Raw genomic sequence first — 14,902 nt, forward strand, 5'->3', positions numbered from 1 at the left:
TAGAAACTCACTCATCATACCAAGAAACAAGAAATCACAACTGGAATGAGAAAAGACAACCATTTGACACCAGTCACCAAGATGAATCAGATGTGGAATTATCTGACAGGGATTTTAAAGCAGCCATCATAAAAATGCTTCAACAAACAATGATAAATTCTCTTGAAAGAAACCAAAAATTTTTTTTTAAAAATCTCAGCAAAGAAATATGTTATTTTTTGAAAAGAACCAAATGTAAATTATAGAAATGAAAAATATAACAGAAACAATAATCTCCCTGGATGGGCTCAGTAGTAGAGTAGAGATGTGTTGGAGCATAACCCTGTCAGGAGCTTCCCAGGTATAATCTGAAACCACCCCCTGTACATGGGGGGCAGGGAGACATGGTGGGGGGCAGGGGAGAGGCAGACCACTCCATGTTGGTAGGTGGCAGGTTTAATAAGCAAAGAGAAAAAGTTTACTTGGGTGGCCACAAGATGAATGGATCCCTGCATCTGCCCACCAAATCTTAAAGTTTAATAGAGGGCTTAACTGGGATCAGCCAAGTATGCTGTGCAGATGTTCTCAACACCATATCACTATCTCAAAGTTGTGTGCTTGCAGCAGCCTCTGGGAGCAGAAAAGGCAAGTGGAACCCACTTTTCAAGGACAGGGGAGGAGGTGAGGAGCCTCTGATCACGGGTGCAGCTCACAGGGTCCAGGTCAACTGGCAGTCACAGCTTTTTGAAGACCTTTCCCAATAAAACAACACAGACAGAACTGATGAACTTGAGAATAGAAAATAGAATTTATCCAATCTGCACAACAAAAAGAAAATAGACTGAAAAAAAAAGGATAGAGTCTCAAGCACAGTGACAAAAGATCCAACATGTGTATCATTGGAGTCTCAGGAGAGGAAGTGAGTGGGACTCAAAGAGTATTTGAAGAAATAATGGCTGAAACTTGCCACATTTGGCAAAAAACATAAACCTATGGGTATAAGAAGCTGAGAAAAACCCAAGTAGGATAAACCCAAAGAAATGCATGCCAAGGCACATCATAACTATGTTTTGGAAAGCTAAAAACAACCACCAAAAAATCCTGAAGAGAGTGGGAGAGAAATGACGCATTACCTGTAGGGGTCAGAAGGGAGTGAAACCATGGAGGACAGAAGGGAGTGGCATGACATTTTTCAAGTGCTGAAAGAAGAAAACCCATCAAACTGTGAAGGTTAGGTTCAGTGAAACTTCATTATGCAGGAATGAAGAGAAAATAAAAATATTCTCCGACTAAGAAAAACAGAGTATTTGTTTTTAACCTCTAAAGATTGACTAAAGGAAGTTCCTCAGTGTGAAAGGAGATGACAAATGAAGGAATCTTGGAGCATCAGAAAGGAAGGAAGGACAACACAAGAACAGAGATACGGATTCATGTGATAACCTGTCCTCCTCATAAGTTTTACAAATCCTATTCAGTGATTAAAACAAAAATTAGACCAAATTAGACCACCAGCTGATACTCAAGGTAACATTATTTAGAAGTAAGTAAAGTAAAGGGACCTAAATGGAAATAAAGTTTCCATGCTTCACTCCAGGTGGATCATGTTAACACCAATGAACAGTGGTAAGGCACATACGCATTTGTAAATACCCAGAGCAACCACTAGGAAAACTACGCACGGAGGTATATTCAAAGACCCTACAAATCTGCATGGTGTGGAGGCTAGTATAATAACAGTATCATTTCTTGAGCATTTACAATGACCGTTACCGATACTATCCTTACAACAATGCTATGTGATCAGCAGTATTAGTCTTATTTTATCGGTAAGGAAATTGAAGCTGAATCACATTTGAACCCAGGACTTTCTGACCATTCACCTACTGTCTGAGCTCTCTCAAAAAGTCTGCAAGTAACTTGGTATATTATTGGAAGAATGGAATGGCCATAGTCTCCTTGGAGAAATAAGAGGGATTAAGTAAAGTTCATAAAAGCCACTAGTTATGCACCTAGGACACTTAGGCAGCCATCAAAGTAAGAGTTCCTGAACAATGAAAAAGGGGTAAATCCAAGCATTCATCTGAGTACAGGGAGTGAACATTTTTCTGGAGACTGGTTTAGAAGGATTAAACTTTACTCCATCTTGTCGGCCACTCAGCCATAAATCCAAATTAGTAAAAGTGGATGTGTCACCTGGGTAATGCTTGAACTGGTATCACTCTCAACCATCTGTAGCATTTGAACTTGTACTGTTAAGGAGCAGAAAGTAGCTTGACGGTCATGAAAGTCATTTTGTTCGAGTTGTCATAGTAGTGTAATGCTTAGGGGAAATGGGGCGGCATCAGCTAACTTTTAAGAAAGAATTAACAGATGAGGCACCTGGATGGCTCAGTTTGGGCGTCCGAGTCTTGATTTCGGTTCAGGTCATGATCTCAGGGTCATGAGATCGAGCCTCATGTCAGGCTCCATGCTCAGGAGGGAGTCTGCCTGAGATTCTCTCCCTCCTTCTTTCCCACCCCCCTCCCTCTCTAAATAAGAAAGAGGAGAAAGAAAGAAAGAAAGAAAGAAAGAAAGAAAGAAAGAAAGAAAGAAAAGAAAGGAAAGAAAGAAAGAAAGAAAGAAAGAAAGAAAGAAAGAAAGAAAGAGAGAAAGAGAGAAAGAAAGAAAGATTCATGTGGGGGGAAAGAAAGAAAAAGGAGGAAAGAAGGAAGGAGGGAGGGAGGGAAGGAAGGAGGGAAGGAAGGAAGAAAAAAGAAAGAGAAGGAAGAAAGAATTAACAGCAAGTGCTATGAAAAACTAAGTATTGGGCAAAGAGAACTTCGATCATAAAAGATGTTCTATTAATAAGAAAGCTTTTTTTTTTTTTTTAATTTCTTTGGTTTTTCTTTTTCTCCCCCTAGGTATGCTATGAGACTAAAAACACATTCAGGCCCCAATGCCACCCCAGAGGACAAACAACTGGCTGCATTATGGTGAGTGCATGATATCAGCTTAAAATAGCTTCCTCAGCCTTGTGTATGTTCATTGGCAAACTAGTGCCTTCTGACATGCAAAACCAAATGCAGTTCTAATGGTGACCAGGGAGAGCCCACACCATTTCTTGCTGCTATACCACTCACGATGTGAATTCACAGTGATTGAGAATCAACAGGTCCATTACACAAGCATAATTGTTTGTGTGTGTGTGTGTGTGTGTGTGTGTGTGTGTGTGTGTACGCACACATGAATGCATGCCGAACTTTAAAATCAGGTAGGTCTGTGTTTTAATAATTTGAATGTGAATTGGGCCAAATGTCATTTCTCTTCTGTTTAACACTTTAGACACAATCAAAATAATCCATTTGTCTATTTACATGTGGGATTAGTATGACTGAATCAAGATGATGGGCTGAAGTTCCCAACACATCAATCTAAGGAGCAGTTCACTACACAGTGATAATAGAAGCATTTCTTTTAAACTGTTCACCAACATGTAATAGATCTTTTCTGTATCTGTAATGATTACAACGGTACTGATTATGTGAGTATAATAATTTTCCCCATTACATCTCCTTGAGACACCTCATCCCGTTCTCCCAAATCACAGGACATCTAGCTATAGAAATCCAGCATTTTCTGCTCTCTACTGGTTCATACTCTACTCTAGAACCTGATATGCGAGGCGGAGAATCAAGTCTCAAAAAAAGTAACAGCAACATATACAAAAGAGAGGGTCCTCAGGTAGTTTTACATCATCTGCAGGTTGATGTGCTCAGAAGAGACTAGTAAGTTGTAAGTGGTACGTTGGCATTTCAGCATGTCAGCACCAGATCTGAGTTAGCAAATAATTATTGAAAAGCACCAAGGAAAAGAGGGTGTCTGAGGAAAGGCTTTCTGTGCTCTTTTCAAACTCAAAGTTCCATGTAAGGATTAACAAATTAATGATGATTAATACTTCATATTATATGATAGAATACTAATATGTAAATAATAAATATAAAACAATGAAATAATGATAACTACTCTCAGCATTGAGTTTTTATTGTTTATAAGGCATTCATACCTGTTACTTTATTTGAACTACTTCCAGTCCAATAAAGTAGTTTAAAAGTGAAGGGAATACAAACAAGCAAAGAGCTATTCTTTCAGCAAAGCCCACACTGCCAAGGGCCGGGGGCGCCAGGGGGAGTCAGGAAGGAAGGTGGCTCTGGCCAGAGACTCTCCCAGTCACTGTGAAAGCTGTGCGCAAGCTCTCCCTCACTCCTCCCATGGAGAGAGACTGCCCTCTAGTGGCAGAAGAAGAAAATGGCCTGTCCCTTGGCCCCAAGAAAGAAGCTATAAAGCTAAGAGACCTAGTAGTAAATACAGTTATGGAATAACACCTTGAAATTTTGAATTAGATCTTTTGAACACAAGGAAGGTCAGATACTTAACAGACATAAACGTAAGTATAACAATATCCCATTTATGTAATCGTGATATGAATATGGTGTGCCTTAGAACAAGTTTTGTCTAAGTCGTGTTGGCGGAGGACACAGTCATGCTCCCAGGGCCCATTTCTCTCTTTCCGCCGCAGTTACCGCTGCCTGGCTCTCCTGTACTGGCGGATGTTTCGACTCAAAAGGGACCACGCTGTGAAGTATTCAAAAGCACTTATCGACTATTTCAAGGTATTGTCTGGCTAATGAGCAACATTGTTGCTTGTATCCGGTGGTCTCTCGGTCAAGGACATTTTCTGCAGCCTGGTAGAATCTGTGGCTTTGGAGGGAATACAGGAACCCTCTGATATCAACAGTAACCCCCTTCATGACATACTCATGGTGTTCAGGGCTCAGAGAATGGCGTGACAGCCCGTCTAATTCATCCCCCTGCCTCATGTCCAAGTACTTTCATGGCCTCAGGAGAAAGAAGATCCTATTACCCACTCCAGTGTCCTAGGAAATTCCCCTTTGTAGCTAACCAATTCCTCATGTTCGCTTACAGCTTCTTCCTCTCAGAAGTAACTACTTAGAACTTCCTGCGTAGCTCCCTCCAGTAACTCATTTAATTTTTAATAAGGGTGCTGTTTTAAATGATAAGAAATGGCTTGTTGGAACTCAAAGGCACTAGGATAATGACAGTGGGTAAATACAAGGGTGAAATTGGAAACCAGGCTAACTTCTACCTATCTCAGGAAATGAAATCATTTTCACTGGGGGAATGAAAAAAAAAGAAAGCCTTCTCTGCTGTACTTGTGAAATGGACATGAAGTTATAATGCATTTGAGATTTCTAGACCTCTTTGCTGTTCATTTGTCTATAGAAACAAGAAAGTATACCATTTCCACCTCCACCAACCCTTTGTCAGATACACTCCATCATTTAGATCCTTTAATTTAATCCCCAGCCTCCACTTCTTAGAGATCATCTCTGCTGACCAGGCTATGTTGGAGGTTCCGTGGGCTGTGTCCAGCATGCCACCTGCTTCCTGGTCACGCATGTAGAGTAGCCAGGTGCTAAGGCAAGGAGAGAACTGTTTTGACACATCGACCATTCTGTGTCATAATGGGCAAGAACAGACACTAAGCATATTCTGTTACTTTGGGGGCCTAAGGTCAAGAGAGGTCGTTTCCAAAAAGTCAGAATCTAAGAGCTAATACTGAAGAGCATTATTAGAGTTTAAAAAAAAAAAGCATGAATAAAAAAGGAATCTGAACTCTGTAAGCCACAGAGGTTACAACAGAACTTTTAAGGGATACAAAAAGTTTTAGCGAGTATGTATGCCATCCATGAATATGTACAGAATGAACAAAGAACACAACTTAAACATCAGAGTTTCCCCTCCAGGGTTTATTGGTAATTACCCTTAATTCAAAGCCATTTAAATGCTACTTAAAGTTCAGAGATTGTGGGGGCGCCTGGGAGGTTCCATCACTTGAGCCTCTGACTCTTGATTTCGGCTCAGGTCGTTATCTCAGGGTCCTGCGATCAGGACCCACCTCAGGCTCTGTGCTGGGCGTGGAGCGTGCTTAGGATTCTCCCTCTCCCTCTCCCTCTGCCCTCGCTCTGAAAAAGAAAGAAGAAAGAAAGAAAGAAAGAAAGAGAGAGAGAGAAAGAAAGAAAGAGAGAAAAGAAAAGAAAGAGAGAAAGAAAGGGAGAGAGAGAGAGAAAGAAAGAAGAAAGAAAGAAAGAAAGAAAGAGAAAAAAGGAAAAGAAAAGAAAGAAAAAGAAAGAAAAGAAAAAAAGAAAAAAGGAAAAGAAAAGAAAGAAAAAGAAAGAAAGAAAGAAAGAAAGAAAGAAAGAAAGAAAGAAAGAAAGAAAAGAAAAAAAGAAAGAAAAAGAAAAAAGGAAAAGAAAAGAAATCTTAAAAAAAAAGTTCAGGGATCATGAAACCTTCACGTGGTGGTGATAATTTGTCCATAAAGAATGTGTTTTATCAATACAAAGCTGCCTCTGAAAAAAAAGGCTTGGTCATCACATATGTTTTTACAGTCACAGGGCTTCCTGGTAGTAGAAGAGGCCAGAAGGCAATTGTAGAATTGCCACCTGTTAGGCCATTTCTTACCATGTTGGTAACACCTCCACTAAAAACTAAAAATCACTCACCACTTGATAAAGTCCTTTTTAACCAAAAGAAACACCTTGTCTCGGGGCAAGCTCAGGCTGTGTTCTTGTTTCTGGATGGGAAAATTCAAATCAGTATCATAAAGACCATTCTTCTCTTTACTAGTCCCCAGACTTATGTGCAAGAACACATTATCAGGCTTTCAGAGAGGAAATCTGTCTGTACATTTAGCAACTTTCCTTGCCACAGGCAAAACTTCTTTTCAATGCCTGATGCAAACAGCTGGCTCATGTAACATAACATCCTAAATCAAAATACTCAGATAAATCAGTTTGAATACTCTGTTAAGGACATATATTTTAATCTGTTCTTTTAGAAAAATTCAACAGCAATTTCCTTTAAGAGAAATACTTTTAAGCTTCTAAGTCAAAACAATACAATTTGGTGTCTCATATATTTTCAGGCATTAAATGTATGTCAGTGGTTCCTGCACATTTGCCCTATATTTAAATATAAGGTGTTCTCAGTGGGTGTGGCAGGCGGGCAGTGACTCCTGCTGTTTTTTCCTTTTCAGGAAAATTAAGCTAGTTGAAAAAAAAATTAGGCTGGTTTAGGATTCAACAGACCATCAGGATTACGATTTAATTTGGTACATAGAATTTGGTGCATGAAAACCCAGGCTGTGGTGAGTTCTCCATTTTAGCCCACCGTGAAATCCAGCAGGCCATGCAACTGCCCCCCACTAGCTTCCAGAAAAGAAACCAGTATCCTAGTAATTTTAACTTCCCAGATCCAGTTTCTGTGAGTCTTCACTTTTTCTGCAGTCTCTACCATTACTTCTCTCAACGGTCACCTGAGAACATGTTACTGTCAGCTATTTAAACTTAAACAGATGGTACTCACTGTCAACGTTTTTATTTTCCTGCAGAATTCATCTAAAGCTGCCCAAGCCCCATCTCCATGGGGAGCCAGTGGAAAGTAAGTTCATTTCTCCAAAGTAAAGGTGATAAATGAGACACTGCATGATGCCGGGCCATGTGCTACTTTGCTCACAGTACCCTGGGGGGCTGTTCTACCCCACCTGGTACCAACCTCCCCACTCTTGTGTTTATCTACGCTCTCCCCTTCCAGGAGCACTGGAACTCCATCCCCTATGTCTCCCAACCCCTCCCCGACCAGCTCCGTGGGATCTCAGGGGAGCCTCTCCAATGCCAGCGCCCTGTCCCCTTCAACCATCGTCAGCATCCCACAGCGCATCCACCAGATGGCAGCCAATCACGTCAGCATCACCAACAGCATTCTCCATAGCTATGACTACTGGGAGATGGCGGACAACCTGGCCAAGGAAAACAGAGGTGTGTGTGCCTCTGGGGAGTGCATGCGTGCTTCCACCACAGCTCAGGGAGCCAGCCTTACCCTGGACATCATCGAGCAAGTTTTCATCATGTACCAGAGAAGACATAATAGAAGTTGTCACCTACTGTGCGAAACTTCCTGTCCTCCCCCCCTCACTCACGGCCTCCTGTGCCTTGACCGACCTTAATCTTGACTGTGGGAGATTAGAGATGGAGGTGAAGGTGGAGACAGATAGGATACAGATACATAGAAATGATGTAGATACCTATATGAATACATGCACATATGGTTTCCCTTGAGACGGTGAGCTCCTTGAAGGTAGGGAGTAACGTTCTATTCAGCTTAGTGTTCCCAACACCCACACAGTGCCTAGAACACAGCTGGGAGCTGAAACATTGAATGAATGAATGGATTGGTTGATTAACGAGGATGAATGTTCCTAGCTGTTTAGGTAATAGGTACTTACCACTGAAAAAAGAGTGTTTTCTAGGTAACAGTAAGCTCTATTTCTCTTTAAATAAGATTTGTTTTTACAGATTATAAGACAAACACATGTCTACTGTGGCTAAATTTGTAAAATGTGGAAAACTACAGAGAAAAACATTTTTTAATTATCAGTAATCTTATCACCAAGAAATAATTCTGTTAACATTCTACTGAAGTTTCTTCTAGTCTTCTCCAAATACACACGATTCTTACCAAAATAAGATTGCAGTCCATATCCAGTCTTATATCCTGTTTCCATTTTAACATTGTATCAGGCATTTTCCCATGTCACTGACTTGTTCAAAAACATCTTTTATGATGTTCTAGAAGACTGTCATAATAGTGCTTATGTAGTCATAAAGTATCATGATTTCTCAAAATCATTCCCTTCTTGGGGCGCCTGGGTGGCACAGCGGTTAAGCGTCTGCCTTCGGCTCAGGGCGTGATCCCGGCGTTATGGGATCGAGCCCCACATCAGGCTCCTCCGCTATGAGCCTGCTTCTTCCTCTCCCACTCCCCTGCTTGTGTTCCCTCTCTTGCTGGCTGTCTCTGTCTCCGTCGAATAAATAAAATCTTTAAAAAAAAAAAAACAAAAAACAAAAAACCATTCCCTTCTTGTTGGACATTTATGTCACTTCCAATTTTTTCTACTATTACGAATAATGTTATGATAAATATCTTCATATAAATCATTCTCCATATTCTAATTATTTTCATCAGAGGGAGAATTTGGGAGTCAACAGGTATAGATTCCTTTAAGATATATATTGTTATGTATCTTGACATATATTGTTAACTTTCTCCCAAAAGATTATACCAATTTATTACTCTCCCTCCAGCAGCAGGTAAGAGTGCAAATCTGACCTCACTTGCAAGCCGTGAAATGCGAATTTTGTTCTCATGATAGCATAAGCTTCTGAGGACAAGACCAGAATGTCCACAATGAGATGAGGAATTAATGGCACAGAGAAGCAGATGGGTCCTGAGTACATGAAATTGATAATAAAACCAGATAGTACATAACATGCATCCCAGAGGTCGCACACCCTGAAAAATCTAATGGGAATGCCAAGGGAGGTCAATGCCAGGGGACGGAGGCCACCAGGAGAGGCTTCCTGGAGGAACTGGCATGGGACAGGGTTTTGAAAAACAAACAGTAGTTGTGTGGCTGAGACGCAGTGGGGTGGGCATCACAGGTCGACAAAACAGAAGGGACAGGACATATAAAAATTGACGTGGCCAGTTTGGGAGACCCTGAGCAGGCCACGCTCCAGATGGCACTGCCAGCTGCCTGCTGGATGTGTCCTACCAGAGGGCTCAATGCTACATGTCCAGTGCAAAGTCGGCATTGCTTCCCAGACCCGCTCCCCCTCCCCTCTTCTGCTCCTGGATGCCTGCCTTGGCTATCCTCCCAGCCACCTGGGAGTCTTCTCTAGCTTCTCCCTTGCCTTCTCCGGCAGGACTTCTTTCAGCATATACATGAGCACCTCTGCAAAACTTCTCCCAGATTATATTTTCAAGGAGTGTTGTTCAGTGATCCAGTTATGACAGCGTAACAGCCGGATGAATGTGTCTCTATTGGCCACTACACTGTGATCTCTGAGCAAGCAGAGCCTACACATTGTTCACCTTGGTATACTCCCCTACTTCCACCATCCTGCACCTAGCACAGTGCCTTGGCACCTAATAAATAATGAAAGGACAAACCTAGAGTATGTCCCAGGACTAGAAGGTGACCTCAGGAGGACTGTTCAGAACCCATCTCGATTTGCCCCAAGGGGCCTGGCGCCTCCTCCTTGGACTCACTCCAGGGGTTCAGCACATGCTACAGTTGAGTACAGTATAAGGAGCAACAGAGCCACAACCCCCATGCAGGGTAGGAAGCTTTCATGCACAAGGACAATGCAGTCTGAGGAAGTAAATTTTCCTTGCTCTTTAGCTCAGTAAATGTTATTCATTTAAATGAGAAATGGCCAATAGAATCATTTGGATACAGGATGAGTTCTCCACCTATGGGTTCTGTTCAATTAAATGCTAAAGTTGCATAATGGAATAGAAAATGCTTGATTTATATAAAGATGAGGAATGGAATTCTTTTCTTAAGTCACTTGGGCCTCCCAGCGTAGCACACTTAGCATGTGTGTCACTCAAACCACTCTCTCTGTCCCCTAGAATTCTTCAACGACTTGGATTTGCTCATGGGGCCTGTCACCCTGCACAGCAGCATGGAACATCTGGTCCAGTACTCCCAGCAGGGCCTGCACTGGCTGCGGAACAGCACCCACCTGTCATAGGGACCTTGCCCTTGAGCTGAATTGCGCTCTCGTCTCCGTGGACGGCTCAATGTTTCTGGACACTGTGCTACTGAAGTCCCCAGCCACAGCATTTCTCAAACTGCGGTGAATATTTCTTCAGCATCGAACAATGGTCTTTTCCCAGGGCATGTGTGTTTGTATGTGTGGGTGTGAAAGAAGCTGCCTGTATGTGTGTAAGATATACAGCTCTTTAGAACACATTTTCTTTGTCTAGTTTCCATAATCCCAAGCTAGACAAAGTAATCAGAGGTTTCTGATTAGAGAATATACGCTTACACACACACATGCACACAAAATCACACACACACACTTTCTATTTCAAAGCTAAACCATGACTTCTTAGAACATTCAACCAAAATCTCATGGGTTAGTTAACCAGGTGCAATACAGCACACCAAAAGCTTGACTGCCAGTTAAGATGAACCTAGTTCTTATATTGTTGATTACTTTCAGTATTAATATACTATTCCCCAATTAATTTTTGATTGTGTGTATTAATGGGTAATTGAATAATGAAAAGAAGTCAGTTATTTTTGTGCTGGACGTTTACTAGATTGCATGTGACCAAATACCTTGCCTTTTGTCTAATCCCCACCCCTTCCATCTAACTTTATTATCAACGAAAGGCGTTATGAGCAAATGGATCAAATCCCACAGGCCTTCCCTGCCCTGCCCCCAAAAGAATATGAACATGGCACTGGGATTTGGTAAAAAGTCAGTGTCTTTGAAAGCTAACCGACACTAAAAGACAACTGTGCTCGGAGCTCAGTCAAGAATTGGAAGGTTCTGCACGTGCCACAACAAGCCTACCCAGCACATGTGTTGTTTCTTCCTGCCACTGTGACACGGTGGCCACAGAGCCACATGGCATTTGTCAGCCAATATTTTTCAAGTCTTTTCTCTCTGCAGTAGCTCTCTTACAAATGTTCTTGGCCAAATTAGGACATTCCCTAGAATGTCTCTTCACTAGGAGTCTGTAATCTGCTGCTTCTCAGGCTGAGAACCATTCGCTGTCATGAGACTGTCTGATCCTCTCACTTTTCGTGCAGAACGCAGGCCTTTAATGCATTTCGATCTGGGGGCTGTGTTTCAGGCTTTGATTAGCGAGCTGTTTACTGCGCAGGGTAAGTTATTTTTGCAAGGACTGCCGATCTGTGTGGGGTAGCAACGACCAGAACATCATGCTTCCATCCCGAGTGTCTGGTGTGTTTACGTCTTGCCCTTGATTCTTTTCTTGTCTTTTTTTTTTTTTTTATGAAGTTTACATTTTAATTTTTTGATGCCTTGTTTACAGTTTTTGTCTGAAACTTACTTGTTTTATAGTCTCTTATAGTGCCCTAGATTTAGTCTTCTTGTTAAATATACTTGGATATAAAAAATACTGGTAAAAAGAAAAATTAGTACAGAAGAGGATAGACCTTGCCATATCCTTAAAAACAAAAATAATGTCCTTGAAGCCTCTCACCTGACAGAATTGCTCCAGGATGGTCTGAGAAAGACAGGTGAATGTCATATGTGGAATGCTCCATTTTCCAAGTTGATGGTGGCACAAAACATTTATAATAGATAGTGATATATGCTTTCCCTGACGCGCTTAATTGTTTGGTTGTAATGTTCATATTTTTGTCACCTGACCTGTAGGTGGGAAATAAGACTGCTGTAATTCTAAGCACTGATTCGAAATGAATGAGCAACTTCGGTGATTTGAAATGAATTGAAAGTGAAGGGTTTGAAGGGAAATGAAGCCAGTGAAGCGTGTGCGAAATCTGCATTTGACTTCAGCCCTGAAGCAGCTGGTAATATTACCAGTATTTCTATTTTACATTTATCCAACTGAGGTCCTCCTCACATCCCTTTCACTAGTTGTTGGCAGAGTTCATGATCCCATCCTCTGTTGGAAATTTGAGTCTAATTTAGGAAATTCTGGATTTTGGGGCCTTTTGGGGGGGGAGGACCAAGACTTAGTTCTACTTTCTCTTGCTGAATTCTGATGAAATGTTGAAACTCTTGAGTAAAGGGATGATGAACCTCAGGGTCCCCATCATGTATCCCTGGGGTGATTGCTTGGCCCTGCCCTTAAAGTCACAGGTCTTGTGGGAGCCCCATGATGTGCTTACCCACAAAATCCCATGTAAACACACAGGTGGCCCCTGGCTGATTGTGCCCACAGCATTTTATCAGCACTTAGGTGGCCTGTGTTTCCCAACAAAACTTGGAACTGGTCATTTTGGGGATGGTCAGAGCGTGCAGGGTCCTCTCCCTGTCTTCGATCTCATCAATAGGCCATGTGAGGGCAGCAGTTTTTGTTTGCTTTGGTATAGGTGATTTTAGTAAGGAACCATCTTCTGATTGTTGTTTGTGAAAGTCATTCATAACTTGTTCCTTTTATTTAGCTTTGTTCAAAGTAGAAATACCTTTCTTGTGTTTTGGGATTATAAAAGTAATACATGCTCATTGTAAAGATTCCAACAAGACAGCAATGTATAAAGTAGAAAGTAGTAAGTCCCATCCCCCGAAGACAACCACTGCTCACAGTTTCATGTAGATTCTTCTAGAGATTCTCCCGTCTAAACATACAATGTCTATTACCATTTTTTTCCATTTGAAGACATATTATTTCCTCAGAAGTTCAACACAAGTTCAACTGACCTTATCCTTCCATGACCTGAGTGGATGCCTTCCTTTATCACAATGTTAGAGTTACCTTTGAGAGAAAATGACCCAAATATATTCCTGATCAAAATTTGGGATTTGTTACTACTCTCTACACAGACCAGCCTTATATGCAGGATTGTGCCTGGAAAGAGAGGTTTGGTTAAAACAGATATTTCTGGAAACATTCAGATTACAAATGGAAACTCGGACCCACTATCTAAAGGAGAATGTACTGGAAAAATAATCTGAAGAGTTGACAAATTGTGTACTAGATTGAACACATGGAATGCAATGCAATGAGATTTTCTGCACTAAAACTTATCCTAGTATGTAAAACAATGATGTGTGTATCATATAACAGTGATGTGTACATTTCCAACATCCCATACATAATATACACAGTTTGTATAAATGCATACATTTAAAAATATATATGTACAATACAGCTAACATAAAACTGTAGTATGCCTGAAGGATATTACTAGTGCCTAACACTGAGTATAAGTCACTGCGTGTTCCCATCACCTTGGAAGTGCAGTAATTGTTACAAAATTAATCAGTGCAGCCAACATTATTTATGAATCACATCTTTGAAACTGTGCAGTAGTATATACATATATATTTTTAAATAACATTTTTCACAGTTTTCCAGAGTTACTGTTAAAATCTGTATCACCAAAAAAAAAAGCAAGATTTTTTTAATGATGTAGACACTCTTCAGACCCAGTAATCTGTGTGTGATTTCCTGTTTGTAGATACCCAAGAGACTTTAGCAGTCACCAGCCTTAATGCATGTACAGGATATTATTGTGACTTAATTTATCTGCAGTTTTTAATCCATGTGAAATTGGAATTTATAAACTGACTTGGATTAAATATGTCTGCCTTTCTAAGGTTGCAAATGTTACATTAAATGATTTATGTTGTAAATGAGAGAAACCGAGTTGTATGTAAAAAAAAAAAATGGCCATCAATTTCTGTGAATATTTTCACAAGGAAACTTCGGAATCAAAATACATTCAAATAAGTATTCAGGTCCCCGGTTCGTACTGTCTTCAGAAACAACCTGTGGTTTCATGAATTTTTTAAATGTAGCTCCCATGGATTATCATTACTAGGTCTGATATTTTCCACGAGCAAGACAGAAGCATGTTTTTCTTCATTATAACTACAGTTTACTATTTGTCTTTCCTGTCTTTTCCTGTCTTTCCTGTGCACATATATGCACGCACACAACGTGCAGAAGCACACAGCCCAGTGTCCCAGAAAACGTTGAATAGGAAGCTTGAGGAGTTCATTGATGCCTATCCCACCAGTAGTCCTGGGACACTGGGACACTGTTTTACTCAACATTCCTTAATGACACAAGTTAATTCCCTAAGTTATATGTGCCAGGTTTTTTCAACTCAAGCCAACATGGTGGAATAATGCTCGCAAATATTTGGTTGAATCAAATAAGAGAATTTTGAACTAACCAAGATGGAAATACTAGAACAGCGGCTTGCCAGTATCTGTCCCCTTGTGTGGGAGGGTTTTTTGTTAACCTTATTTTTACTCATCTCTCACAATTTTTGCAGTCCATTCCTTCC

General features: G+C 40.9%; 1 protein-coding gene across 1 annotated transcript in view; it reads left to right on the top strand.

Annotated features, from left to right (window-relative positions):
- AFF3 (ALF transcription elongation factor 3) overlaps positions 1-14,247 on the top strand; it is a 514,329-nt gene extending 500,082 nt beyond the window's left edge. The window contains exons 18-22 of the mRNA XM_044378704.3: positions 2,880-2,951; positions 4,535-4,628; positions 7,430-7,479; positions 7,633-7,856; positions 10,516-14,247. Of these exons, the coding sequence (XP_044234639.1) occupies positions 2,880-2,951; positions 4,535-4,628; positions 7,430-7,479; positions 7,633-7,856; positions 10,516-10,637 (562 nt within the window). The 3' untranslated portion in view covers positions 10,638-14,247. The remainder of the gene's footprint in view (positions 1-2,879; positions 2,952-4,534; positions 4,629-7,429; positions 7,480-7,632; positions 7,857-10,515) is intronic.
- Positions 14,248-14,902: the final 655 nt, after the last annotated feature.

Source organism: Ursus arctos, unplaced genomic scaffold, assembly GCF_023065955.2.
Source record: "Ursus arctos isolate Adak ecotype North America unplaced genomic scaffold, UrsArc2.0 scaffold_8, whole genome shotgun sequence".
NCBI classification, from domain to species: Eukaryota; Metazoa; Chordata; class Mammalia; order Carnivora; family Ursidae; genus Ursus; species Ursus arctos.